At 42.8% G+C, this 27682-nt stretch overlaps 1 protein-coding gene across 1 annotated transcript; it reads right to left on the bottom strand.

Annotated features, from left to right (window-relative positions):
- Positions 1-1746: 1746 nt before the first annotated feature.
- Positions 1747-26879, bottom strand: LOC126986820 (uncharacterized). Its single transcript, XM_050843191.1, has 5 exons — positions 26725-26879; positions 12177-14719; positions 11902-12045; positions 11453-11728; positions 1747-11320 (listed from the first exon to the last, which is right to left on the bottom strand). The coding sequence occupies exons 2-5, from the start codon at positions 14712-14714 to the stop codon at positions 9551-9553; spliced, it is 4728 nt and encodes a 1575-aa protein (XP_050699148.1). The 5' UTR covers positions 14715-14719; positions 26725-26879; the 3' UTR covers positions 1747-9550.
- Positions 26880-27682: the final 803 nt, after the last annotated feature.

Raw genomic sequence — 27682 nt, 5'->3', positions numbered from 1 at the left:
CGACGTTCTCGGGTTAAATTGACATAAAATGTAAAAGATTAGTAATGATTAAATCATAAATTAAAATTGTGTTCGCTGATGTATTTTCACATTCTAGTAAACCTGCAGTCCCCCAGAAGCATCTCATGTCCCCTTTATGGGTCACAATAACCAGATTGAGAAACACTGATGAAAACCACTGTGCCCCACCTGGGACTCACCTAATCCATCCTTTTTCTATATTCACATATACTTTTGTCTGATATAATTAACTTAAAAATTGGTTTGTTTTCCTGAAAAGAGCCTTGAGAAATAGAAGTACGTTAGGTCTTATACACTGAAAGATACAAATTTGGTCAGTGTTTTTGATAGTGTCTGTAAAAGAAGAAAGCTGAAAGTAAATGTCAACAAAAGTAAAGTGATGGTTTGTGAGCAAAGTAGAAGTGAGGTTGTGGATTTTGTATGCCTATATAGAGTGGGTATTGAATGTGAAAAAGAATGCAAAATAATTTTGAATGGTGAAGAAATGGAGGTCAATGAGTTTAAGTACCCTGGATCAGTTATGTGTACAGAAGAAGAGAAGAGAAAGGGCATTGCAAGGAAGAAGGGTGGTAGGGTCTTTGGGACGTATCATGAATGGCAGAAGTGTGAGCATGGAGGTAAAGAGGGATTTGAGAAATACAGTAATAGTACCAACCCTCACATATGCAAGTGAAACATGGGCCTGGAATGAAAGTCAGAGGTCTAGAGTGCAGGCAGTGGAAAAGAGTTATTTGAGGAGTGCTTGTGGTGAGTAGATTTTTTTTTTTTCTCTTTTACAACAAAGGAGACAGCTCAAGGGCACAAAAAAGGAAACAATGAAAAAAAAAAAAGCCTGCTACTCGCTGCTCCTACAAAAAAGAATCAAGAGGTGGCCGAAAGAGAGGTCAGTTTCGGGAGGAAAGGTGTCCTGATACCCTCCTCTTGAAAGTGTGTATGAGTGTTTTGGAATGTGTCACAGGGGTGAAGGGAAGAAGTGTGGAGTGGTGGAAGAAGTGAAGCGACAGACTTTAAAGTGGTTTGGTCACATGGAGCGAAAGGAGGAGAGTAAGATGACCAGAAGGGTGTATGTGAGTGAGATAGAGGGAGGGAATGCTAGAGGACAACCTCCAGTGAAACGGAGAGATAAGGTGCAGGAGTATGTTAGGGAGAGGGGGGAAAGATCTTTGAGAAACTTTGAGCAGGCAAGGAGGGAGTGTCTGGATAAAGAAAGTTGGAAACTCTTCTGCCGTGGCCATCCCCTGGTGGGAGCTCCTAGGAGCAGGCGTCGTTGAAATGATGATGATGAGATACAAAACTTTGATGACAAGACTTACAATACTGGTCATACACTACCTTACATTACAGTGGCCAAGTGGTCAGTGAGCAGACACAGTGATCCCAAGGACCCAGGTTCAAGTCCCATTGCAAGACAATTTTCAACCAATGCTGAGTGACGAAAGATTGTCCACATGCTGTTTTGATCTTCAAGCAAGCACAACTTCAGCGACTTCAGTCAAGAGGAGCACCATGGGGTAGCATGGCCCAAGCAAGTCATTTATTACAAGTCAATAAAGTCCCCCTGCATCACTAATGGGCTGGGATCATCTACTAGGCCCCTCAAGAGAGCCTACCAGTGCTATAGGCAGGACATAAGGGGGAAAAAAAAAAGTCCCATATAAAAAGTAGTATGTAATAGTTTGTAAAAACATAGATCTCTTGGGCAATGGTGTCAAATAAAAGACCTCACACAATTTCTTAAACTATAATTTCTACCTACTTGGTTACATAAAACTTTCACACTATTTCATGACAAGCATACATTAAATTTAAAGCTTACAAGGTTATAAATAAAGCTACACATTTAAGTAGCCCTAAGACTGGTAACATACATCCTACATAACAAAACACAGGTGGAGTTACAGCAGAGGGTGGGAGGAGGAAGGGCCTGGGGGAAGGATGAAGAGGTCAAGGTAAAGGGAGAAAGGAAAGGAGTGATGGAAATAGGTAGGCAGGTAGGCAGATGAATTAGAAACACTTGCAAATAAACAAACTCGACAGAGGCGAAATACACAAGGTTTTGAGTCCATGTATGGAGAGGTGACAGGGCAAGTTAAGGGGAGGGTTGGATGGATGGGAAGGAGTGAGGTAAAAACATAAAGGTGAGATTATCATAAAGTAACAATCAACACTTACGATGAAAGCAGGATCACCCTCACAACAAAACGTGGCTTTTTTTCTTTCCTCTCTTCTGACCAAACAAAAATGGTGGTGTGCATCAAACACTGCTAGTCCTGAACCAAATGACTCAACTGGGACAAAAACAAACTGAAAGTATGATCAATAAAAAAGTAAACAGATAAATCGCAATAGTTGATAAGCTGAAATCATGCCCGTTTTGGTATAGGTTAATCTGTGTCTTGCTTGCTCCTAGAGACCATACAAGTACACATTAAACAACTTACCATGGTGATGATGATAATGATGATGATGATGATAATAATAATAATAATAATAATAATAATAATAATAATAATAAAAATAATAATAGTTGATGGTTTAACATTTACAGGTTTCCTTCCCATGGAGCACCCCACACTTTGGATGGAGTGCGGTCGTACCATACATGGAAACAGACACATGACCATTCAATCAATACTGTGAGTATAAAAAAGCTTATAGGCTAGTCCATTATTCCTACAGACAGAAAAGCATCTACTCATTAAAAAAAATAAAAAAAAAATAAAAATAAAAAAAATAAAAAAATAAAAAAGCCACAAGCCTCAAATTGGACCCCCTCCCCAAGCCATGGGCCCCAACAAATCATGTAATCAATCCTTTCAGAGTGCACTCTTTGATCTGTCAATTTCTTTCCTTAATCACTTGGGGAAAGAACTGCTGGCATTCATTTTTGGCACTAAAAACTTCATAGACCAAACACTATTCAACTCTCAAAGTTCTGGTTTCTATAACACAGCTAATGTATTTTCCATTTATGCACAAGTCCCCTTTTTATTTTTCCTTTCAGAATGTCACTCCATTTTCTTTCCTTTCTATTACCAGTACACTTGTATCTTATGCTAGGGCAGTGCTTGGCACAAAGGTTCGGGGGTCTGAGAGGTCACGGGGATCTGATCTGCAATGAGAGTTGAGGAACATGCCACCAGAACTGCTCTTCTGAGGTCCCCAGTGCAGCAGATATTGTCGAGTCACACGAGAATATTGTTATGAATCAGACGTACATTACTCGACGGGCACAGGAAGCATGGAATGAGGGAGGGAAGGACTGGGAGAGAAGGGAGATGGGAGTAGAGTGGGAGAGGGATATCAGGTAAACTAAATAAATACGTTATGTGGCAGTTTCACGCGAGGAACCAACCATTTGGTAAGGAGATGCTCGCACTTAAATGCTACGACACTCATGGCAGCACACATGCCTCACCCTCACTGTGACTCCAGGTACACTCTTGTCTCTATATTGCACTAACGCCTCAGTCGCATAGTCTCTGAAAGCGCTGCATGATTTGAGAAATGGCTTCCATGCAAATCAACAACATACGATTTATAAAACCAATAACACAAGAAAAACAGAAGTAATCTTATCATGTAGTTTGCTATAGTGTATAGTATTTTTTTTTTGTTTTTATAAAACGCATCCTCTCACTTTCACCATGGTACCGGGCCCTCAAATGTTTCTCAAGAGAATATTTACATATGTACTCTATTGCAATTTGCACCTTTGTGGAAGGAACTGGAAATCATGGCCTTCCAGTAGTGGCCTCCAATCAACTAACATCCAACATCTCTCTGGGCCCCACCTTAGGGTCGAGGGAGGAGTCAGCCTTAACAAGTCTTCCTCAACCTTAACCTGCTTGCTGCTGCTTGTGTTGCTGCTGCTCACCTTTACATCAAGCTTTACATCAACATTCTTCATAAAGATGAAATTAAAATTAAAAGGAAGAATCAATCACAAATTAATAAAATAAAATAAAAATAAATTCCACTAAGATTTAGATGAGACTCCAAGGAAAAAAAATATGGCCACAACAGAAACAAATCTGTGTCATAGCTGTGTACTGCCAACCCATCAGTGCAGATTGTCTGTAAATGGTGACCACATGAGCATCAGCATCAGCAGCAAGCGGGCCACCAAAAGGTTGACAAACTCATTCCCTGCGAGGACTCAAGTGTGTAGAATGAAAAGTTAAAATATGAGGACTGATAGGAGAAGCTGAGAGAAAGATAGAAGGGCTCCTAATAGTGTACACTGTAAATTAAATAAAAAATTGTTGAACCTGTGACAAATTCGAGTAAATCATACAAAGAGATACACACACAATTCATCCACAACAATAATCAATCATGCAAGCTGAGAGAGAGAGAGAGAGAGAGAGAGAGAGAGAGAGAGAGAGAGAGAGAGAGACTATGGTCCAGACTAGGTGGTCTGTCCTTACACCTGAGTGAAATGAAACCAAGCGGCCACCAAGACGTTGAATCTTTGACTTAGCAAATCTTAAGTTGGAGGAAGTGGTGGTTGAATTTGCTTTTTTAAGTAATCATTTATTGCTTTGAACTGATGAAGGTAGGTGCTTTTTCTGTTCTCATACATTAGTGAAAAGAATTTGTTGTAGTCTGACTTTATTTGCTAACACTTAATTTTTCACCATTATTCCTCGTTCACATCAATTTGGATTCATCCACATTCATAGACATAAGTACTTGAATCATTCAATTATTCACTCGCAGGCAGAGTTACTCAATGGAGAATATGATGAGATGTTACAGCCATTTTAGGGAATATTATGAAAGGAAGAAACTCACAATATAGACCACAAAATTAGAGCAAGGAGCTGGCTGAACATTGTAGCCAATGAAAATAATATATAATAGGGCCAAATCAAGATATACATAGACCTGAGTGGTCTATTTTAGGCATTGACTTATTTTCTGAATTAAGTATGATGTTTTTAATGTCGGCATAGTTTTTCACCAGAATATAGCTATGAAAGCACTACAGGAAATTTATTGCAAAAAAATGTGGAGTGCCTATTAGGATGAAAAACAAATACCGGGGTGTAAATTATTTAGCAGTCTTGACCCCATGGATCTATTTATCAACTAACACCAGTTGCACCAGTTTCATCATCCAGTCACTTTGCATATGTTTGATGAGGAGGACATCAAAACATTAGGGAAAAGTTGAGCCTTCTTCACTATGACAGACTCCCAACCAAGACCAAAATCATTCTAGTATAGTATAAACAGGCGATATTGACAGCAAGCTTGACACGTTTATTCCAGTTCCCATCTTTCTCTCGTGTGATAAAACAGCATGTTAGATTCTTAGCTTTGGGTGTTTGAATAGCAGTCATGGTAAAGGACTGTATGAATGTCTAATGAGACAAAATTATGAAGACTTGAGCAGTCTATTTCAGACACACTTTTTAATCACTTCTGAATCAAGTATAATTTTTTTCACTGAAAAAACGCTACAAAAGTATTTGAGTGAATTTATTGCAAAAATTGTGCTGTGTTGTAGCTACAAGCTAAATCTCATTCAAAGTTTCACTTGTAGTTTCAGATTTCAAAACTGAGCAGAGCATGAACTGTGATTTTCATTAATGATATTGTGATCACTGGTGTTGCTGATGGTAAGGATCAAGATGATCACTGGAATGGCTTTGTGTCAAACTAACGACTATTTCATAAAACTGAATCAGTCTGTTTGTTACCAGTTCAGTCTGTGAACACCAGCTCTGGCCATATGGGCATGTGGCATGCTTCCTGGATGTTAATCCTGCTCATAGGATTGTTTCTGTATGAGACAACCCTGAGTGTAAGACACCAAAAGGATGCCCACATAATTTACGGCTAGGGCAAGGTGACTGATCCTTTAAGGGGTTTAGAATAGGAAGGGCAGCGGTGTGTAGGCTTGCCCATGTTGACTGTCTGGTGGAGATTGTGGGTGAATGAAGCAACATGCCTTTTGGAATATACTCCCCGTTAGTTAGTTAATGTAGTTAATGTCAACGCATACCAATCTGTGATTGCAAGAACCAAGGTATTCATTCTTCTACATAATGTTACTGACTAGATTACCCTGAGTCACTATAACAAAGTTCAGTGTGTTATGTTGTCATGTTGGTTCTGTAACCATTTGACTTAATTATCTACTAAAAATCTGAGCATTCCACGTGATTCTCCTTCAGTACCAAAGTGTGAAGTTCTGTTTAAGCAAGGAATATTAAAATCTTCAGTGACAAACTGTTCTGTTCGAAACACTACATTTCAAGATCCACACACAACTGTTCCACAGTCTGTATGTAACAGATATATTGATTTTAAAATACTTCAGTGTCTAAACACATGCAGAGATTACATATTACTGTATCTTGGTGCTATCAATAAGCTGTAAACAACTTTTAACATAGAGGGGACTCCTCCACCCTTCTGAGAAATACAATCGTTGCTGAAAACTACAGTCATCTATATTATATATGGAAATTAAATAAATATTTGAGGTGTCAATGAAGATGAGGACCTGCCTAAAGCTATAATGCTTTCTTTTTTTAAAAGAGAAAAATCACGATTGAAAATATATGAACTTCACTATTTAATAACTCAATGCCTATATGTCTGCTTGCCTTTTTTTTTTTTTTTTTTTTTTTTTGCCTGGAAGTCAAACCATCCCATCTTTGTTATACAGGAACAGTTAAAATTGTAGTCAGTGTCTGCATATTATAAAAGTCATATATTATAACAAGATGTTTTCATGCAGAAAGTTTTATTTAGCCTGGAATGCATGTAGGCTATGCATGTGTTTTTTATACTATGATTGTATGTATGTACTAACATACATCATATGCATGTACAGTATGTATGCATCCATGAATGCATATGTATGCACACAAACATTACAAATGTTCTGTATGCTTACTTAACCATAAAATGCATGTTGAATGTATGGTACTTATGATGTTTGCATATATATATATATATATATATATATATATATATATATATATATATATATATATATATATATATATATATATATATATATATATATATATATATATATATATGACATGGATGATACATTACTCTCTGGTGAAGCCAGCCTCACAGTATTTCCCCTCAATCTTGTTGCTGAGGCTTTTACAGCCAAATGTAAACAGATGAGCCACTGGAAAGTATGTGGATTGAAAGATGAATGCTTAAGGAAACCACTGCGATAGAAAATGGGTTTTTCAGCTGCCTGGTTGACACTTTCTTGCTTTAGGGAGGTACTCCTATCTGAAGTTATATGAAAAACATTTGGGGGGGGGGAGGCATCTCAATTCTTCAATATTTTTTCTTAGGCCATGTGCATGGAAACTTAAAATCTTATAAGTAGCTTATCTTTCATTTTGACTGTAGATAAAGGTGTTACTAGAGGCTTTATGATTAGTCATCGGGGTGGCCGCATGGCATCCTATTCACTACCCAACGGTAGGGGGAGGGGAATATACTAGGGAGACATTTTTGGTCAGGAATTACCCACTGCTTCACTCAAGTCTTCCAAACCTAATGGCTCTAATAGAAGGTAAGTGTAAACCCTCCCCTCATGGAGAGAGAGAGAGAGAGAGAGAGAGAGAGAGAGAGAGAGAGAGAGAGAGAGAGAGAATTTGAGGAAATTATAATTACACAATACAAAAATTTGTAGCTTAAAAATTACACACAGTAAAAAACTCCTATCAGCTCACTATCTACATCACACTGTATTGCCATTTGCCTCACAAAACAAAGTGGGCCTTCAACGGCGAGTCTTGGGTGCAGTGTGGCCATCGCTTGTGCTGGGACCCTCATCCCAACACAAACAGCCACACCTCAAGCTAAACCTACATACACATCCTGGCCCCTGTTGGCCACACACCCTTACAAGGGCAACAGGCACTCAGAGGTCACACCGATGGATACAATTAGAGGTCTTTCAAAGAATCTGTGGAGCTCTGAAAAAATAATTTCCACTTCCTTTCACAACTTCATGGCTGATTTTGCCTTTTGTCCTTGTAGTGGCCCTTGATAATTACTGTTACATGATATAATAAATAAATTCAATAAATATTGGATAAATCAACAAAAATACCTCGGAAGTAATAAACACCTTAATGTAGAACTTGTAACCATCCTAACTTGCCACCAGATATAAGCCCTCGTGGAGTCAAGCATGTGTGGGGAGGAACAAGGCTGCCTCACCATGTGTACAACAGTCAAGAGTCCACTATCTGTGCATTTGCTTCTTAAGGCATAAAAAAAGGTGCTTACTGATGACCTAAAACCCTGGGCAATCAAATAAAAGAGGCCTGCAATTGGCTTAAAACATTCTGATGGATTACTGGAATAATACATGACTAAAAAAATCCTAGAAACTGTGTTCAAAATTACATCAGCATACTTCCCATGGTGAAAGACTGATAAAATCACACCACCACTCATAGTTAGGCATGGCTGTGGAGACACCAATGCCTGGGACACTGTGCCCAAAACAAGGCCACCAACCCTAGGGTGTCCTGGTATATGGATTTTTGATGGCCGTGAAAAGTGACCATCTCGCTTAATATGCCTTCATATCTGAAGCACTGCACGTAAAACAGGAGCCACGCGGAGGGGGGGGGAGGGGGGGGACTTCAAATTTAGGCTACTCCCAAAAATGAATAACTAATTTTTCAAGTTTAGATTTTTTTTTCAAATGAAGCTCTTAATTGGTACAAAACAAACATATAGTTTTATGTTTTGTAGTCATCAAATAATCAAGAATTATGGGTGTAGTAATTGTGATGACTGCATGCAGTGAAGTGTACAAACTTTCATTTAATATAACGAACAAGCTTTGTTACATATGCGAGGAAATTATCAGAATTAGCAATCTTTTGGCTCATACAGTTTGTTAAATACCAAAAGTTCAGATCCCTCGGTTATAAAGGATTTTCGGATTTAATGTTACGCCCTTGCCCCTAAGTTATTCATTAAAGTGAGGGTTTACTGTATATGCAATAAAAGTTTTGGCCAGGGGTGCCACGGGACTCCCTTTCTATGTGCAGCGATTCATTTCTGATGATAATATTCAAATAGAATGGAATATGTTATTTCACTTGTAACAGGTCTCGAAATTTAGAATGATAAAAAATACAGTTTAATGTGATGTGGTCATAGGAGATATCCAGCAGTATGGTGGTTAGCTTTAAATTCTAATAGCTTGTCAATTTGACCATACCATCTGCTGCTGAAGTAGACTTGTGCTTAAATTCATGCATATTGACCAATGTGTTGAGTATTAATTCTTAAGCCAAGTCTTACTAAGCCAACTCACTTAAACCATCACTCAGATGAATGACTCCACTCCATGACTCTTCAATCATGCCAACATTTTAAAAGACTATAATGAAATTATATATTTTTAGAAAAATAAAGCATTTAAAACCTGGCATTTACTTAAGGTGCTCTCTTACTTCCATTTCAATAAAAATTTATAAAAAGCAACTAGATATTTGTACAATAATTATTCCTAACTTTACAATTCTTCATTAACAGCATGCCTTTCAATGTGGAATGCCTTCATATGTACGTTGTAATTACTTTTCTGGGTAAAATCTTTACGACAAATAGTGCACTCGTAGGGCATCTCCCCTGTGTGGATACGGACATGGTTGTCAAGGTTATATTTTCTGAAGAATGCCTTGCCACAAAACATGCACTTATGCTGCTTCTCACCGGAGTGCTCACGCACATGCAGCTGCAAGTTATTTTTATGAATGAAGGACTTACCACACTCATTGCAGGTGAAGGGCCGGATATTCTTATGGCTGCGAATATGTGCATCCAGGTCCTTTTGCCGGTGGAAGCTGCGCTCACACATCTTGCATTTGTGAGGGCGATCCCTTACTCCCATGTGCACCCATTTGTGGGCCTCCAGATTACACTTGACAGCAAAGCTCCTGTTGCAGATGTTGCACTGGAAGGGCTTGATGCCAGTGTGGGTGCGGAGGTGCAAGACTAGTGACGACTTCTTGAACACTTTACGACAAACAGGGCAGGTGGCATTGTTCTCTGTCTTGCCATCAGATGTCTGGTGATGGGGGTCGTGCTTCTGTCGGATGTGCTTAGTGAGGCTCGACTGGTGCACAAAGCACTCGCCACAGTGCTGGCATTTCTTGGGCCAACGTTCGTGGGTCTCCTTGTGCCAGGCCAGCTTCTTGGAGGAAGGGAACACCTCATTGCAGGTGGAACACATGTAGTCCCGCCGCACTTTGGACTTGCCTTTGTTCTTGGAGTGAGCTTTGAGGCGGTGCTTGTTGAGGCACACTATGTTCTTATAAGTCTTGTGGCACACATCGCAGTCCACTTCCTGCCCATCCATGTGGGTGACAAGATGCCGTTTGAGTGCCTGTCGGGTGGTGAAGGCACTCTGGCAGGAGGCACAGCTGTAGGGACGCTCTCCTGTGTGAGTGCGCATGTGCACCTCCAGCTCAGACTTACGTTGGAACCTACGTCCACATTCCTTGCACTCAAACAGCACAAGGCCCATGTGGAATAACTGATGCTGCGACCAAGAGTAACGATTGGGATACGTGCGGTTGCAAATGAGGCACTTGAGATCATCAAGTGTGTGGGCCTTCATGTGCTTGATCTTGTCATGCCGCTTCTTAAACACCATGTGACACACCTGGCAGGTCACCCTCGACTTAAAAACAGCCTTGCGGTGCTCAAATAGCATCTCCGGTGAGGGAAAGCCCAGGGAACACTCGGGACACTTGTACTCTCCATTGGAGGCAAAGGATTCCAGCATGTTGCGTGTCTCCTCCTGGAGGGCATTCATCTCCTCCTTGCACTGGAGGAGGACCATGGCTGCTGCCTTCTCCACAGCATCCCGGTGCACCTCACCTTGCAGAGACTTTACTTGTGTGGCACTCCTGATGACACCAGACTTCTCCATGGCCTCAGCACATGGCGAGTGCTGACCAGCGTGAAGCAGCTTCTCCTTGAGACTCTTGAACATTTTGTTACATACAAGACACTTCCAATGGTCAAGGTCAAGTGGGCTGCGGTTAGCCACCCCTGAGTCTGAGTCACTGTCACCGTAGCAGTCAGATTCATACTCCAGCTCATATTCTTCCTCCTCCTTTGTGATTTTCTGACCTGCTGGTCCCTGAAGGCCAGATGTAGATGGAACAGGAGACGGCTGCCGAGTGAGGCCACTGCTGCTGTTGATGTTGCTAGTGGTAGTGATGATGCTGGTGTTGTTGATAATGCTGCTGCTGCAACTGCTCTCCAACACTGTGATCTGGTAAGTAAATCAAATGTGAATAGTACATAAACTGAAAAAAATGAATGAGGATAACAATAAGCATGAACATGAGAAACTGAACTCAAACAACCTCTTTCACACCTAATATTTAAAAGATCACACCCTCACCTTGTTGCTCTGCTTTGAGTGCTCCATGAAGCCGGATAATGATGCCTTGCTGGTGGTGGCAGTAACTGTGGCAGAGGACAGTGATGCAACACTACAGGTGGCCTCACTGTAGGGGACTGGGAATAGTTGGCTGATGACAATACCCTCTGGTGGTGTGATGGAACAACACTGGTCAGAGGTGATGTGCATGGTAGTTTCTGAAGTTAGCTCCACTACTCCACTCCCTGAGCTGCCCTCACCCAAACTGGAGAGTGTGCCAGAGTCTGCCCGATCCATCTGTGTTTGAGTGGGGGAGCAATAAGGTTAGTCATATTGCAGTGAAACCAAAAGGATTTGAGAGAATTTACTAACTGGTTCAGATTACTGCTGATATAATATAGGAAAATGAGTGTCTCTCCTTCATTTGTTACTGCTGAGAGAAAGAGAGAGAGAGAGAATATCCGTTTTACCTGTACTGTTGAGTCCATGGGTGAGATCATGGCCGGGGCAAGGGAGTGATAGGCTGTGGAGTCCATGGCTGGGTAGGTCCGGGGTGACAAGTTAGCTGGGCCTGGCTCCCCAGCAAACATGCAACTCCGATCATAGAACATCAGCTGCTCCCAGAAAAAAATAACATTATTTTAGTGATACTGTATGCTAAAGCCTAAAGCAGTGTGTTTTAAGGATATAACAGCAGCTTCAAGCTATAAAACAAGACAAATAGAAAAAAAATCAAAGTTCTTACATCAGACAGTTCCTCGTGTGGGGTGGCTCGTTCACTGTCACTGTCAGCCAGAGTCTCTGAGGCCTTGAGAGACATCACCTCCTCTCCCTGCTGGCCAGCAATCTCCCGTTCAAACATCTGGTCATCAGGGAAGATGGTGCCCCCGGTCAAGCTGTCCACCACCAAGCTGGGGTCATCCACCAGCTCCTCCTCCTCATCATCAATCTCCTCCTGCCTCATGATTTCCTCCTCCTTGCTGATGGAGTGCTTGTCTCCCAACTCCATATCATCTTCCTGCTGCTGTTGGTGGTACTGGTGGCTGTTGTTTGACTCGTACCCTGTCACCATGCGGCCTACACTTGTACTCAACTGAGATGGAGGACCAGCGACCTCATACTTGCACTTGACATCCTGCTTGCTGCCCTGAGAATTGTCCTTGTGACTGGAATCGTATGCAGTCGTCAACATACGCCCTACACTGGAGCTTGGCTGGCATGGGGGACCAGACACTTCATATTTGCACTTTACATCTTGCTTGTCCTGAGTCTTTTCTCTGTAGGATGTTGATGGTAGTGGCTGCATGTGATCCCCCACAACAGAACTGCAAGATGTGCTGAGCCGTCGTTGCAGCAGCTTCTGGCCACCAATCTCAGAGGAGCTGGTACTGGGCGTGGCTAAGGCTGTTGAGGTTGCAGTATCCCCAGAAAAGACTTCCTCAACAGCTCCAAGTACTTGCTCCTCAACATAGACCATCTCCTGCAGGCCTGTTGACCCTAGTAGACTGTTCAGAGTGCGATCTGCTGCTAGAAAACTCATGGGCTGCTCCTCTCCTTCCCCCATCTGGTCCCTCTTAACAAGCTGACCCATAGATGGTGTGCTTGTAGAAACTGCCCCACCCAGAACCATCTCGTCTTGGGGCCCAGGAATACTGCTACCCACGATGGTTTCTGCCTCAGCTCCATCAACCTGCCTCCCTGGCTTGCCATGCAGTCTACCTTCCCCTCCTTCAGGGCTACTGGTCACCATTAACTGAAGTCTGCCATTGCCTCTGTCAAATGCTTTATCACTGTGCCCAACAACAATAGAGGGGCCAGGGCAGTCTGAGATTTGGGTGCAAGGATTCCTTTCATTGAAAATTACCTCCATAGGTATATCGCCACGGTAAGAACCTACATTATCAGGCGTGATGTAAGCTCCGTTCAAGCTGTTCTCCATGATATTGTCGTCTGGTGATGATTCACTGGGGTCACTGAGTGGGCCAGCTGGGCTGTGTCCTGATTCAGGTGTCCCTGACAATGGGTCAGAGGCCAAAGGGTCTACGTCCTGTGAGCCACCACAATACTGCTCGTCCTCACTCAACCCTATGGTGCTGTCATCCTCTTGGCAGAACTCCTGACCAACACTGATGTCCTTCTCATCTACGTCATCATCCTCCATCTTAGGGAAGTAGACAGTCTTCCTGGGGCCAGAGCTGGTGGAAGGTTGGCTGGCATCTTGGTTGCGATTCTTCTTGGCCTCATTCATAAGCAGGGCACGAAACAGCTCCTGGTTGATGATGTCCTTTAGCTTCTCCTTCTGGCCCACCAGCTCCCGGGGAAGGGAAATGCTAATGTTTTTGCCGATGTTTATGGTGGCTCGGTGGGACTCGACAGCACCTTCACCTCTTGCCCTCACGTTGCTCCCACTAATGCCTGCCGTGTGTGCTTCGCTGACAGGTGGTTTCTGCCACATGGTACCTGTAGCCAGGGTATGGGCCTCATTTTGTACTGGGGCAGCTGGGCCCTCAAACATGCATAAAGGGCCATCAGACTGCAAGGGGCGTGGCGGCCTACATGCCGCACCATTGTAGAGGCCACCTGGCAACGTAGCCATGGGAGCAGCTGGTGGGGTCTGCTTAACAGTTAGAGGTGGAGGGGGAGCAGCATTGGGAGGCTGCACCAGAAGGGTCTGGCTGGTGGAAGGGGCAGTGGCAGCCAGCACCAATCCCCCTGAGCTAGGGATGATGTAGCTTACCCCACTACTCCCCAGCTGCAGGTTGTTGGATATTACACTGCTTGTGGGAAACATGTTGTTGCCGATGAGGAGGTAATTCCCTGCTGGAGCTGGAGTGCTGGGCTGCACAGCACTGGGGGGCAAGGGCATGCCATTTCGGGGGGACTGAATCAGGGGCCCGATGGAGCTGAGCCTGACGGGCTGCGAGGTTGTGGGCTGGGGTGTCGGTGTAATCTGTGGGGCAGGGGTGATAGTGGCTGCCACTGGGGGTGGTTGGGGTTGGCTGCCGGCCAGCAGCAGCTGTGGCTGGCTAGTGGTTGGGCGCAGAGAGATAGGTGCCACAGTAGCCAGAGGTGCCGGTGGGAAGGTAAACTTCCGGGGACGGCCTGGCCCTGGCCTTCGGTTGGCCAGTTCATATAGTGGCCGGCCATGGGTAACAGCCCGGATGATCTCCTCCTTGCTGTGGCGTGACAGGTGCTGGGTGAGGTTGGCCTGGTTGGTGCCACACACCAGACACATGGCCGACACACTCGCCCCAGACCCGCTGCCACCCTCTTCCCCTGTCATTGTGCCTGCAACACAAACCCTCATCAGTATTGGATACAAGAAAGCTCTTTATACAACATAATGCTAAAGCTTAAATACAAATTAAAAATACTGCTACTCTAATGGATTAGGAGACAGATGAGTAAGTACATGTTTGTGCAGTGTGAATTTAATTCATACGAGTGAATTACATGACCTAGTTTTACCACTATATTTGCGGACATAATGCAAAAATACCTTGGTAAATGCAGTACTATTATTCTGCTATGAAATGCATGGCAGTGTTGTTGTGTACACTTTGTTCCAAGAAGCAGCTAAATTAGATGCTAATGAAACTTTGTGAGTAAAATCATACAAAGGGAGCTAGCCTTAGTGCTTTTTCTAGGACTGTCAGAATTATCATGTATGATGAGCAACATGCTTCCATATAAGAAGTCGTAAGAGGGACTCTGTCCTGGCCCGCCTTAGGGTGGGCCACACTCGATACACACGGCTTCCTCATGTCCCGGGGAGTTCAGCCATATTGTGATGACTGCTTGGTCCCCCTGACTGTTCAGCACTTTCTAGTCGAGTGCCCCAGTCTGGGGGACCTCTGAGAGCGGTACCTCTCCTGGTGTCGGGGTGGAGATGGGAGTTTCTCTCCCTCTCTCTCTCTCTCTCTCTCTCTGGTGGTGGGGCAGAAGGCACTCTCCCCGGGACATGACACTTATGGCTTCCTACAGGAGGCTGGCGTCCTCAACCTTCTGTAGGTTTTATTGACCTCTTATTGAGTCCTTTTATCATGTTTTTAATTAATTACCATTTTTTAAAGTTTTATAGTATAGTTTAGTTAGTTTTATATTTGGCACCATATGACCCTACAGTTACGGCACCAATAATCATCATCATCCTGGGTAGGCGGTGGCCGAAGTGGTAGCGTACTGGACCCACATTCGCCGCGTGATGGACGACGCGGGTTCGAATCCTCACGCTACCACTCAGATTTTTCGGTCACCGCCGAGTGGCTTAAAACTACCCACATGCTGTCCTGAAGACCACCCATCAACCCGGACTCTAGAGGAAGCCGTCCAAGCGAATCAAGTACGAGTTCCGGGGGGCAGCATGAGCCAATGCAAGATGGCGCCACTATAAACACTCGCCTGCGCCAGAACGGGCTGGGCCGACCATCAGGCCCCACCTGGAAGAAGCCTTGGGCCGACCATCAGGCCCCACCGGGAAGATGCCTACTGGCGCAATAGGCAACAACGTAAAAAAAAAAAAAAAAAAAAAAAAAAAAAAAAAAAAAAAAAATGCCTCAAATGTTTCATGATAAACATGGTACAAGCAAAACTTGCTCCAAGAATTGTAAAATGAGTTCACTAAACATGATGTTTGAAGCATGCATGCCAAGCAGTACCCAATAGCAGCTGTCTTCATGTCTCAAATATGATTATTGTGCTTTTATGAAATATTCATTGAATAAATTGTGTATGCACCATAGCAAGACAGACCGGCAAAGTATAAAGTATAAAGCCAACTGCTTTTACAGGGGACACTTCAGGTTAACACTTTCGCGCACACCCTCCCATCTGATTTTCTCGTCCAAAACGCACACCTAACTGGCTATTGGGAGGCCTGATTTTGATACCTTGAGCGCGCGGTATAATTTTTTTCAAAACTTGCTATCGAATCTTTTGCTCGGTTCACTTTTATGAAACTAAATATATTCCACTGTAAATTGTAAGCTCTTTCATATGGAAAGAAAAAAAAATAATGTTTGTTTTATATTTTACCGAGATATCGTGAGTTGGTGACATGAACCAATTTCCGAAATAAAAAAAACTCACATTTTCACACAGGAGTAAAAACATAACAAATTGCATTCTATAACAAAAGAAGCGGACATTTGTGAGCTAATTAGTGTAACAAACAGAGTTTTGATACACCAATTATAACAGACATAAATTTGAAAAAAACGAAAAACTAGATTTTCCAAAAATGTTCACTTTTTTCCACTCATCTCCATAACTATTATAGTTTATTTTTTTTTTTTTTATGGTTTCATCTCAAAGAACAGATTTCTTATAAATGTATAGTTGATGAAAGGCTTGAAAGAAAAAAATCTGTGATAACCCTGCCCCCCCGCCACACACTAACCCGTCCACGACTGCTAGAGTCAACTGAAGAGATTTTCTGTTTGTGTCACCAGTCACCAAGGAGAATTTCCCGGCAAGAAGGGTCTATCAGCTTACCTAGAGCCGACGTGCGCTAGCCTGTTTACAGATCAAGTATCACGCATCAATGAGAATTACAGAATTTTTGGTGATTTTTTTTTTGTCCCAGTGACACGATAGTCGCGTCAATCAGAAGCCGTGCTTTTTGACCACAATTAAAGTGACACGTATGTCACGTCCACGCGTGCGATAGTGTTAATTTCCCCCCAAAAAAGTTTTATTATGATATTCAATTAATGGTATATTTTGTAATTGAAACAAGTTATTAGATTGATTTTGGATAAGTCCCCAAGCATTACATACGTAATTTATAGGGTCAGAGTTATACCATATTTATTTTGAGCCAATCTTGTTTTTTTGCCTAAAGTTTAAAAAAAATGCATTTCATTTGAATATACGAGCTTTCTGGTGGTATTGGAATACAGGTAACTCTCGATTTACGCGAGTATTGCGTTCTTGGAGAGGTCGCGTAAATCAAAAACAATGTAAATCAAACAAGAGGTAGGTTTCTGTCGAAAAATAAAAACCGTATTTTTCAGCGTATAGCGCGCACCTTTTTCACATAAAAAATGCCTGAAAGTTTAGCCCTGCGCCTTGTACGCCGAATGTACAAATTTTTAATTATTTGTTTCTTCTTTGGGGTGTTTTTAAGGGTCTTTTTTGTCTTATCCAATAACAACGGCAAACTTTCCTTTATCATTGTATATAATCCTTCATAGTCCGTAGCTGTCTCATAATATGTTACCATAGAATACAGGGTGATCTAATAACTACTATACAAAACTGACCCTATTAGTGAGAATAATGGGGTAAATATGATATCAGAAACTGTACATCATGAGTCTTGTACGAGGAGATATTTCGCGCAATACCAGCCAGGCCGCCATTTGCATTGTTTACAAACCACACAACCACACCCATACAACAAACAGCTGCATGGCGTGTGTCACCAGAAACGTGTGAATTGTGTCTTGCCTAGTTCTCTGTCATAACCTACGAGTGATGGTGGGAATAATATGCTTATTCGCTTCATTCGGTGGAGAGAGAGAGAGAGAGAATATCCATATCACCGAGATATCCACTCAGGCACTCAGTCTCAGCCTCACTCGTGTGAGGAAGAAATGAGGGACACCATGAGTGGCAAGCTAGTATTGGTACTGGTACCGAGCAGTCTGGTACCGGTACTGTACCATATAGCTAGTACCGGTACTGTACCATATAGCTAGTACCGTTAGTACCGGTACCTGCCCACCCCTATTGTTGAGTAGCGTGGCAGCGTGGGTACTGTATTGTTGTTTAAGTGGCGCGCGGGAAGAACTGAGCTCTGCTGTGTGGCCGCGGCGCTATGTGAGTCCAGCTGCATGAGACATCTGGTGGCCACTCCATAAAATATCGCGTATAAGTGGAAAAAACGTGTAAATAAAAATTTATTTTGGATTTTGGACCCCGCGTTATTTAAAAAATGCGTAAACCAAACTCACGTAAATCGAGTTACCTGTACTCTGGTTGCCTAGGCGAGAGATACGGCTGGGTGGAAAGGTGATGAAGTTGCTATTAAGTTTGTCTATTTTTTGTGCCATTGTTTTCCTCCTTACTTTTCTCCATCCTGCCCAACATGGGAAAGTCAAAGAAGCAAATAAGGGAGGAGTCTGCCTGAAAGGCTATTCAGGCAAGCTGAGCATGAGCAAGAGGCTGTCAAGCAGGGAAAGAGGGGATACACCACACTCCTGTTTCTACCTTGGTTCCTACATCTACTAAATATTTTCCAGTCAACAAATTTCTTCTTGCCTTTCCTACATCTGTTTCTGCCTCTACTATGTCTGTTCCTGCCTTTTCATCATCTGTTCCTGATGTACTTCCTGCACCTCTTCAAGGCATCAGAATGTTGTGGTTCCACAGTCAGATTACCAACCAGGAAGTTTCTGAAAAGCATTCACAACATATGGTGATTCCACATGTCACCTCTACCACAGACTTGACTTTTTGGTTTAACCGCTTATATCTTAATGTGATGTTTTCTAACTTCAAAATTACAGTTGTTGATATTGTAAACAGATATTCAATCTGTTTGCACTTTTAGAAACCGCAATTGATGGAGAAAAGTTGAACAAACGATTTCAACTAGAGACGTGATAGGTACAGGTAACTCTCGATTTACGCGAGTATTGTGTCCTAGAAGAGGTCGCGTAAATCAAAAACAATGTAAATCAAACAAGAGGTAGGTTTCTATCGAAAAATAAATTTTCACTTCATTCAGTGGAGAGAGAGAGAAACCATATCACCGAGATATCCACTCAGGCACTCAGTCTCACTCGTGTGAGGAAGAAATGAGGGACACCATGAGCGACTGGCTAGTATTGGTACCGGTACCGAGCAGTCTGGTACCGGTACTGTACCATATAGCTGGTACCACTAGTACCGGTACTGGTACCTGCCCACCCCTATTGTTGAGTAGCATGGCAGTGTGGGTACTGTATTGTTGTTCAAGTGGCATGCAGGAAGAACTGAGCTCAGCTGTGTGGCCGCGGCGCCGTGTGAGTCCAGTTGCGCAAGACATCCATAAAATATCACGTATAAGTGAAAAAATGTGTAAATTAAACATTTATTTGGATTTTGGACCCCGCGTTATTTCAAAAACGTGTAAATCGAGAGTTACCTGTATCTGATACTGAAGTAATATGCAAAACAAAGGAGCAAAATCAGGAACCTTGGATTTGAAGAAAAAAAAAAAAAAAAAAAAAAAAAAAAAAAAAAAAAAATCAAGCTATTGAAAACTAATGTGTGAATATTCAGGAATGTTCATTAAACATCCAATATGAAGCAAAGTGACATAGGATCAAGGAGACCTGAGAGCTGTTGCTCTTTACTTAAGCTTTTATACTTCAAGATACTTGGGTAAGGAGTGTAATGCATAACTTAGGTATTATGTGTGTATGGATTTCAAATGAATTGGGTCATAAATTAGTGGTGCCAAAAATGAACACCTTAAAAATAAGAAGCCATCAAGTTTTGAGATAAAAATTACTGCATTATGATCAGCAACACAAAACTACTACCATAATACATTCAAGGCAACAACAATAATTATTATAATAATAATAATAATAATAGTAATAATAATAATAATAGTAATAATAATAATAGTAATAATAATAATCATCAACAGGGACATGGAGTTGGTTGGTGCTGCCTACTGTTGACCAGAGCTGTTGGTAAAAATATCGCCGACTTCGACTCATTTACGTGATCAATTCTCATATAAAGTACTTGGCTGCACTGCTAGGCCAGTGCTGCCACTTTCTTGGAAATTTCCACAAACTTGTGGGGGAATAAGTTATTGTGGGAGGTCTTGTGAGAGGACATTTTAGAATATTCCTTTAATGTGGAATTTTTGTTTTGTTATGTATTTCATGGATTATTAATCTGCATGATGAATGAGGTAAATCACAAGAGGGTCATAGAAGATGTAGCCAACTACACACGATAAATCCAGTACTGGACGAGTCTGATTCCTGTAGTGTATACTTGTATGTCTCCAATAGTGAATCTGAGCTAGGCTGCTCAGATTTCAGCATAAAGTTGCCAAGTCTGTCCTTTTAGAGATCTGAATGTCCTATTTATTCAAAACAAAAAAGGACAGGGTGAACCTGTGGTTGTAGTGTGCTTTACCTGAGTGTAGCTAATGTTGTGCAGTGCAGCATGGTATGGATGGGTGGGGTGTGGCTGGCTGTCATGGTGTGTGGTGTGTGTGTGTGTGTGGTATGGCTAGGTGTCATGTGTGGTATGATGTGGCTGGGTGTGATGTACAGTATTGTGTGACTGGGTGTGATGTGTGCTGTTGTGACTTTTTTTTTTTTTTACAACAGAGGAACTCAAGGGCAACAAAAAGATGTAAAAAGAGAGAGAGAGAGAGAGAGAGAGAGAGAGAGAGAGAGAGAAGCAAAATGCCAGAAGCATCGCCTCTTTGGTGGGTCCAGAGGGTGTACAGGAGTGATAGGACAGGAAACAGAAACAAGGTTGTGATCGGAGGAGCCCAACGGAGAAAACAGTTTGACAGAGTAAGTAGAAGGGTTAGAGGTAAGGAAGAGGTCTAGTATGTTGGGCCTGTCTCCAAGACGGTCGGGAATATGTGGGTGTGATGTATGGTGTGTTGTGGATGGGTGTGGTGTATGGTGTGGTGTGGCTGGGTGTCATGTGTGGTGTGGAGTGGCTATGTAATGTGTGGTGTGGTGTGGCTGGGTAGGATGTGTTGTGTGGTGTGTGGCATGACTGGATGTTGTATGTAGTGTGGAGTGGCTGGGTGTTGTGTTGCTGGGTGCGGTATGACTGGGGATGATGTGTGGTAAGGTGTGGCGTGGCTGGGTGTGATGTGAGATATGGTATGACTGGGTGTGATGTGTAGTGTGGTGTTCCTGGGTGTGGTGTGGTTGGGTGGCATGTGTGTTGTGATGTGGCTGGATGGCATATGTGGTGTGCTGTGCAGGGCCAGATCCAGACCCAAAATCTTACAGATGCCAATTTTATCAGAATCTTGTTGCGGTTTATTGATCGCGCGCGTCCAGCCCAGTGTCCTGTCTCGTACACGTACGGCAGTTGTTGACTAGTGACGCATTACCAGAGAATACAAGTATACTATTATTATGTACTACGCACCGTGGACTTAAAAATTACATCTTATTATACTAAATAATTTTGTGTTATCATTAATATATTTTTCATCGCTATAAAACATCCAATTTCTGCTTAACAGAATAATTTATGGACCAGCTAGGGAATACATTGGATTTTGGCGGCAAAATCTGACCGATGCCCGCATCGGTGATCTCAGACTGACCATCGATGGCTTCATCGGTCTGGATCCGGCCCTGCTGTGGCTGGGTGTGATGTGTGGTGTGGTGTGCCTGGGTGTGGCTCAGTGTCATATGTGGTGTGATGTGGCTGTCATGTGTGGTGTGGTGTGGTGTGGTGTGGAGTGGATGGGTGTGTGGTGTTGTGTGGCTGGATGTGATGCACGATGTGGCATGGCTGAGTGTGATGCGATGTGATGAGTTGGGGTGTGGCTGAGTGTGATGTGCAATGTGGTAAAGCTGGGTGTGATGTATAGTGTGGTGTGACTGGGTGAAGTGTGTGTTGTAGTGTGGCTGGATATGATGTGTGGCATAGTGTGCCTGGGTGTGTGGAGTATGGCTATGTGGCTGGGTGTGGTGTGGTGTGGTATAGCTGAATGTGATGTGTGGTATGGTGTGTGGTTATGTGGCTGAGTGTGGTATGGCTGGGTGTCATGTCCTTTGGGAAAGAGTGATCATATGATATTGGAAAAAGAGAACTGAAGGAAGCACACAAGACCAAGAAAACTTTGCAAAAATAAACATTACAAATCTTAAATAATTCCTCAGTGAAACAAACTGGAGCTACATGAAGAAGTGGAAGGATGTACAGAAAAGATATATTTTTTTCCTTGATGCAAATGATGAGCCTTGAAGAAAGAAAGGCAACAGGATCAGAGGGGGTATCATCAGGTTAAATGAGTGTAGACAACGGTTGATTGAACTAATACATGATATAGTTGATGTTCACTAATAATGGAGAAGGTTCTGAGGGAGTAAAAAAAGAACAAATCCCAATTTTTAAAAGAGGAAGTAAAGAAGAACAGTTAAATTATAAACCAGTATATTTGACAAGCATGGTATGTATAACATGTGTGAGGTGGTAACGAAGACACAATGGATGGAATATTAAGAGAAGATAGACATCAACAGACTAGGGTTACTGGGTCAGTTTCAGTATATTTGCCATGCACAGCATAGTTTACAATTCAATGAGTGTTTTTCAATAACTTTTTTGCACAACAAACCATTTTTCCCATTCATTTATCCCCAATTTAATTGTTGACATTGATAAGTTTAAAGCAAAAGTCAACACCCATCTGTTAACTTTTTAGGTATTGCTTTCCCTCTCCCCCTTTTCTTCTTATTACTTTACTGTCACTTGTCTTTTATTATTCATGTCCAAGTCTGCTCATCTAGGGAACTCATGTTTGGATCTATACCCTTTTTATTTCTCTTGATATCCTTTCATTGCAATTTGATTACCTTTTCATATACCTCAAATAATAATAATAGATAATAGTAATGATTAATAATCTACATTTGAAAAATCCTGCAGGCAAGTCCTAAATCCATCAACACTAACCAAAGGAGGGATCAGGTACAACCTCAATTCAGTTGCCCTGCTACAGAACATCAACTGCAATTGTAGGATTTAGTCAACATCTGAGGTCCATATATTCCACCAGTTTTACCGGTGAGGGACCAAGACTTCAACTGCCTGCCGAGGGACATCAGGGACACTTTTAACTACAGTACAGAGACCTTCTGGAGGAAGCTGGACCTGTTACCTGATGAGACCTCTATCCTACACCCACCCACTACAAGGAGCAGAGAGTAACTCACTCCCTGACGAGCTGAATCACATCAGGAATGGAGCACAGTGTAGGGTGGAGGATTACCAGGTTGCCTGTAGTGATCAAGTCACAAACTTATAGACAAGATTGATATGCTGATATTTGGAGATAATGTGGTGTCGTGAGCTGTCTGGGTCTGATTTGCGCAAGCGCATGCTGTCCAGGTTTTGTTTACAAACACATTCACTGCATTAAGTCTTCTAATAAATTATAATAAGCTTACCTATTATCTTGTGATTTTCCTTGTCTCCTTAGAATTTAACCTGTGTAGCAGCGACGGACAAAATTTGTGGCTTTACCATGTAGCAGCGACAGGCCAAATTTGTGCCACGATATAAACCCCCCAAAAAAGATGATACATAATCTGATCACAAATGCTTTGATATATATATTATGAAATGGTTTATGTGAGGGGTGATTTTTTCTTATTTTTCTCGCTTAGACTAGAGGGACCATTAAGAAACATGATCCCCGCTGCTACCGGGTTAAGGCTAAAATAGACCCTACATGTCAGCTATTATATATGCACATATTCGCTGATCCTGACGGAGAATCAGAAGAGAAATCTGAGACAGAAGGAGTATCATATGATAATGGCTAAGTGTATTAGAAGTCATCAAAAGACTGATTGCAAGCGCCGTCAGAGCATTTTGTATCTGGCGCCTGAACAAGGTACTATGTACAATTTACTTTTTTTTTTTGCCTATTGCGCCAGTAGGCATCTTCCCGGTGGGGCCTGATGGTCGGCCCAAGGCTTCTTCCAGGTGGAGCCTGATGGTTGGCCCAGCCCATTCTGGCAATGTTACATTTGTAGATTTTTAATTTAGATGGTGTATGGTGACTTGAATGGGGATTACTTTTCTAGTTTTGTGCAATGTAGGTTTGGTAGGTTTGATTTGTGGATTTCATGTACTGTCATGGCAGCATGGTGGATTCTAGATTCTAGGATCAGAGATGAGCTCCCAAGGGCAGCATGAGCCAATGCAAGATGGCACCACTATAAATACTTGCCTGTGCCACAACGGGCTGGGCCATACCATCAAGCCCCTCCAAGCAAGCCTACCGGCACCAAATGCAAAAAACGTACCCCCCAAAAAAGTGATGACATAACATAGGTGGCAGGGATGGCAGGGTACACTGAAGTTACCCAAGGCTTCTGATATGCATGTTTGACTGCTGCGTTCCTGGATGTGACGGTGACCCTGTACCACGGTTATACATGCCAGTAAGTGCATCTGGAGAGGACTGGGAGCCAGCCTTGATAACTCAGGAGCCTGCTCATTGAGGTCTAGTATAAGATATAATCTTGGTGAGTAGTCAACCCATGGCAGTCAGCAGTGCTGATTTTGTATGTTTCAGTTTAAACAACAGCCATTGTAATATATATCGTTACTGCGTCATTTACGTACTGGTGTTACGTCATATGTCCACCTACTTCCCAGATTGTTTAGCTACTCGTGTAATTATAAAAATTGTTTGCAGAAACAACTAACTCTTCAGCTGATTAGGATGAGGAATAAAGGACAGCCAATGTGGGAAGTTTCCGGAAGTTTCAGTTAATCCAGTAAGAACAGAGGCTTCTACAGTGAATGAAAAGTTGTAAATAAATCCAAGTAGCTCATGCAAGTGCAGATCAGTTCAGACAGCTCAAGATAGCTGGACAGCTTACAGCATCACAACAGGATGACCAGCTACTGCAGCAAGACTTAGACAAAATCCTGAGGTGGGCAGCAGACAACATGGTACTAAATGGAGACAAGTTTGAGCTCTTGCAGTACAGAAGTTGTGAAGCTCTCAAGGCATTTTCAAACTAGACATAGCCAACAAGAAATCACTACCAAAGATGTGGTGAAAGATTTAGGGGTATACACCAATCAAATACAGGCTGGATCCCGAGGAACTTCCATACTAGAAATAGAGTGCATGTTCACTCTGTGGAAGACCCTGGCCCTACCACACGGAGTACTTCTGCCAACTCTGGTCTCTCCAAAAGGTATCAGATACTTCTGAAATTGAGGCCCCCCAGAGGAATTTATGAGTAAAATCAACAGTCAGCACATGAACTACTGGAAGAAGCTCAAGGAGTTGCAGCTGTACTCTTTAAAGACAGAGGGAACACAACATAATCTACTTTTGGAAGATTTTGGTAAAAGAAAAAAAAGTCCTTAGTATAACTTGGAACAAACCACCAGAGGCAAGAGAGGCTATGTTATGTAAGAAACACTCCTGGATCAACTCAGAGAACTAATTCCCTGATCAATAACAGCTTCAGCTTCAGTGGCAAAGGACTTAAAATGCATCCCAGCCATGCTAAGGGACATGAAAGGGGTGTCTCCTAACCCCTTCAAGAAGCATTTGGATGCATGGCTGGCCAAAATACTGGACAAGCCACCAACACCAGGATACCCAAGTTCCAACTGCAACTGACTTCTAGATTTGAGCACTGAAAAGGAACAGCATGGTTGCAGTGGAGCCCCATCTCAACTGCATTACTAAATGATGAAATTTTACAAGTAACAAAGTGTGAATCTAATGGGACCCCAGAAGTGGAGCTTGCATCCTTTCAGTAAATCACGACAGATTAACACACACACACACACACACACACACACACATTCATAACAAACAAAAACATCAAGCTAGGAAAATAGCAAAAACTTTCAATTCCCCTACAAAAACAAATTAATAAAGTAAAATAATTTAATTCACAGGGGATAATAATATAGCTGGTTGGTCAAACACAATTATCTCTACTTCACATGATCTGGATGCACTAAGGCCCCGATGGGAGCACTGGGGGGCCATGAAGACCAGAAGGGTCACACTTTGGTGCCAAAAAACTCAGAGGGGGACAACCTTCCTTTGTGTTCAGCCATTTGCAAGCAACAAGTGTACGGGAAGATATGAGGCCCAGTATGGTATTGGAGGCCCCGTTTACACACCCACCTTGTGTTATGAGTCCCCTACTGTCTATATAAGGGGCACAGGGGCGCCTTCCACGAGTATTTCTCACTTAAATGCCACAAACTCAGCTCGTACTCAGGTTGCCAGACGCCGCCACGGCCACCAATACGCCAAACAATCAATAAACCCTTAACTTGTACCTTTTTCTGCACCTCCCTTCACCTGGGCCACCTTAGCCTGCCTAGACCACCGCCGAAATAGACCTCCCAGCCCCCAGGAACCTTCGCGTGGCTCAGGAACGCCCCAGCACTGCCCAGCATCAGTCCGGACACGGGGCTGAGGTATTGTCAGTAACAGCCGCGCACACCTGAGTCTTCACCCCCCTATTTCACCTCCTCTGCACCCCGATAGTCTCGCTTCACCTGTATTACCGTGTGGGGCGAGGCCTTACCTAGGGCGCCGCGGCCAGGGTGACGGTGGGGCGGCTACAGAAGGGCCATGGCAGGGGTAGAGAGGAAGACCACCCGACACAACCTTTGTCACTTCCCTTAAGATGGCGGGCGCTTCCAACACCAAACGTACCAGCTGCTCGGAAGGTCATCATCGTCATCATCATCACCCTGGGTCATCCTGGGCTGGGTGGTGATGACGATGACTTACGGTGGTGTTGGTTATTCGGTTTCATACGGAAGACTCAGCTTCATCATCACCCTGGGTCATCATAGGCTGGGTGGTGATGACGATGACTTACGGTGGTATATGGAAGATTCAGACTGCTAATAATCATCACCCTAGGTCATCCTGGGCTGGGTGGTGATGACGATGACTTACGGTGGTGTTGGTTATTCGGTTTCATACGGAAGACTCAGCTTCATCATCACCCTGGGTCATCATAGGTTGGGTGGGGATGACGATGACTTAAGATGGTGTTGGTTACTCGGTCTCATACGGAAGATTCAGACTGCTAATATTCATCACCCCGGGTCATCCTGGGCTGGGTGGTGATGACGATGACTTGCGGTGGTGTTGGTTACTCGGTCTCATGAAAAACTGCCCAAAAGAAGAGGCTGCTGCAGGTCATCATCATCATCTCGGGTCATCCTGGGCTGGGTGATGATAATGGTGACAACGACGTGCCTGAAAGTTTTAATTGACCTAAGACAGTGTAATCCACATGCGGAACTGCCTGAAAAATATCGCTTAAACTCTATTGCTTTTTTGGGGTAGAACATTCAGAGTTAATTAAGTCCCTTATCCATCAATGTTTCATTACAACTCATAATCGTAATGGTCTTTGATCATAGTTTATAAGCGTATACTCACCCCCATCACGAATGAGAGAATAAAAATTATTTGGATAACATCATGATCATAGTAGGGTTGACACTCGACAGCGGTATCAACAATTA

Source organism: Eriocheir sinensis, chromosome 63 (genome assembly GCF_024679095.1).
Source record: "Eriocheir sinensis breed Jianghai 21 chromosome 63, ASM2467909v1, whole genome shotgun sequence".
In the NCBI taxonomy this organism is placed as follows: domain Eukaryota; kingdom Metazoa; phylum Arthropoda; class Malacostraca; order Decapoda; family Varunidae; genus Eriocheir; species Eriocheir sinensis.
Note: the sequence above shows the minus strand (reverse complement) of the source record. Positions and strands in the feature narration are given on the sequence as shown.

Bases quoted from the DNA above. Each gene is read 5' to 3' on its own strand.
- LOC126986820 (XM_050843191.1), bottom strand. From the start codon at position 14,714: ATGACAGGGGAAGAGGGTGGCAGCGGGTCTGGGGCGAGTGTGTCGGCC. The intron at 12,046-12,176 runs GTAAGAACTTTG...TTCTGGGAGCAG, and splicing joins CACACGAGGAACTGTCTGAT to CTGATGTTCTATGATCGGAG. The intron at 11,729-11,901 runs GTAAAACGGATA...ACTCAAACACAG, and splicing joins CCATGGACTCAACAGTACAG to ATGGATCGGGCAGACTCTGG.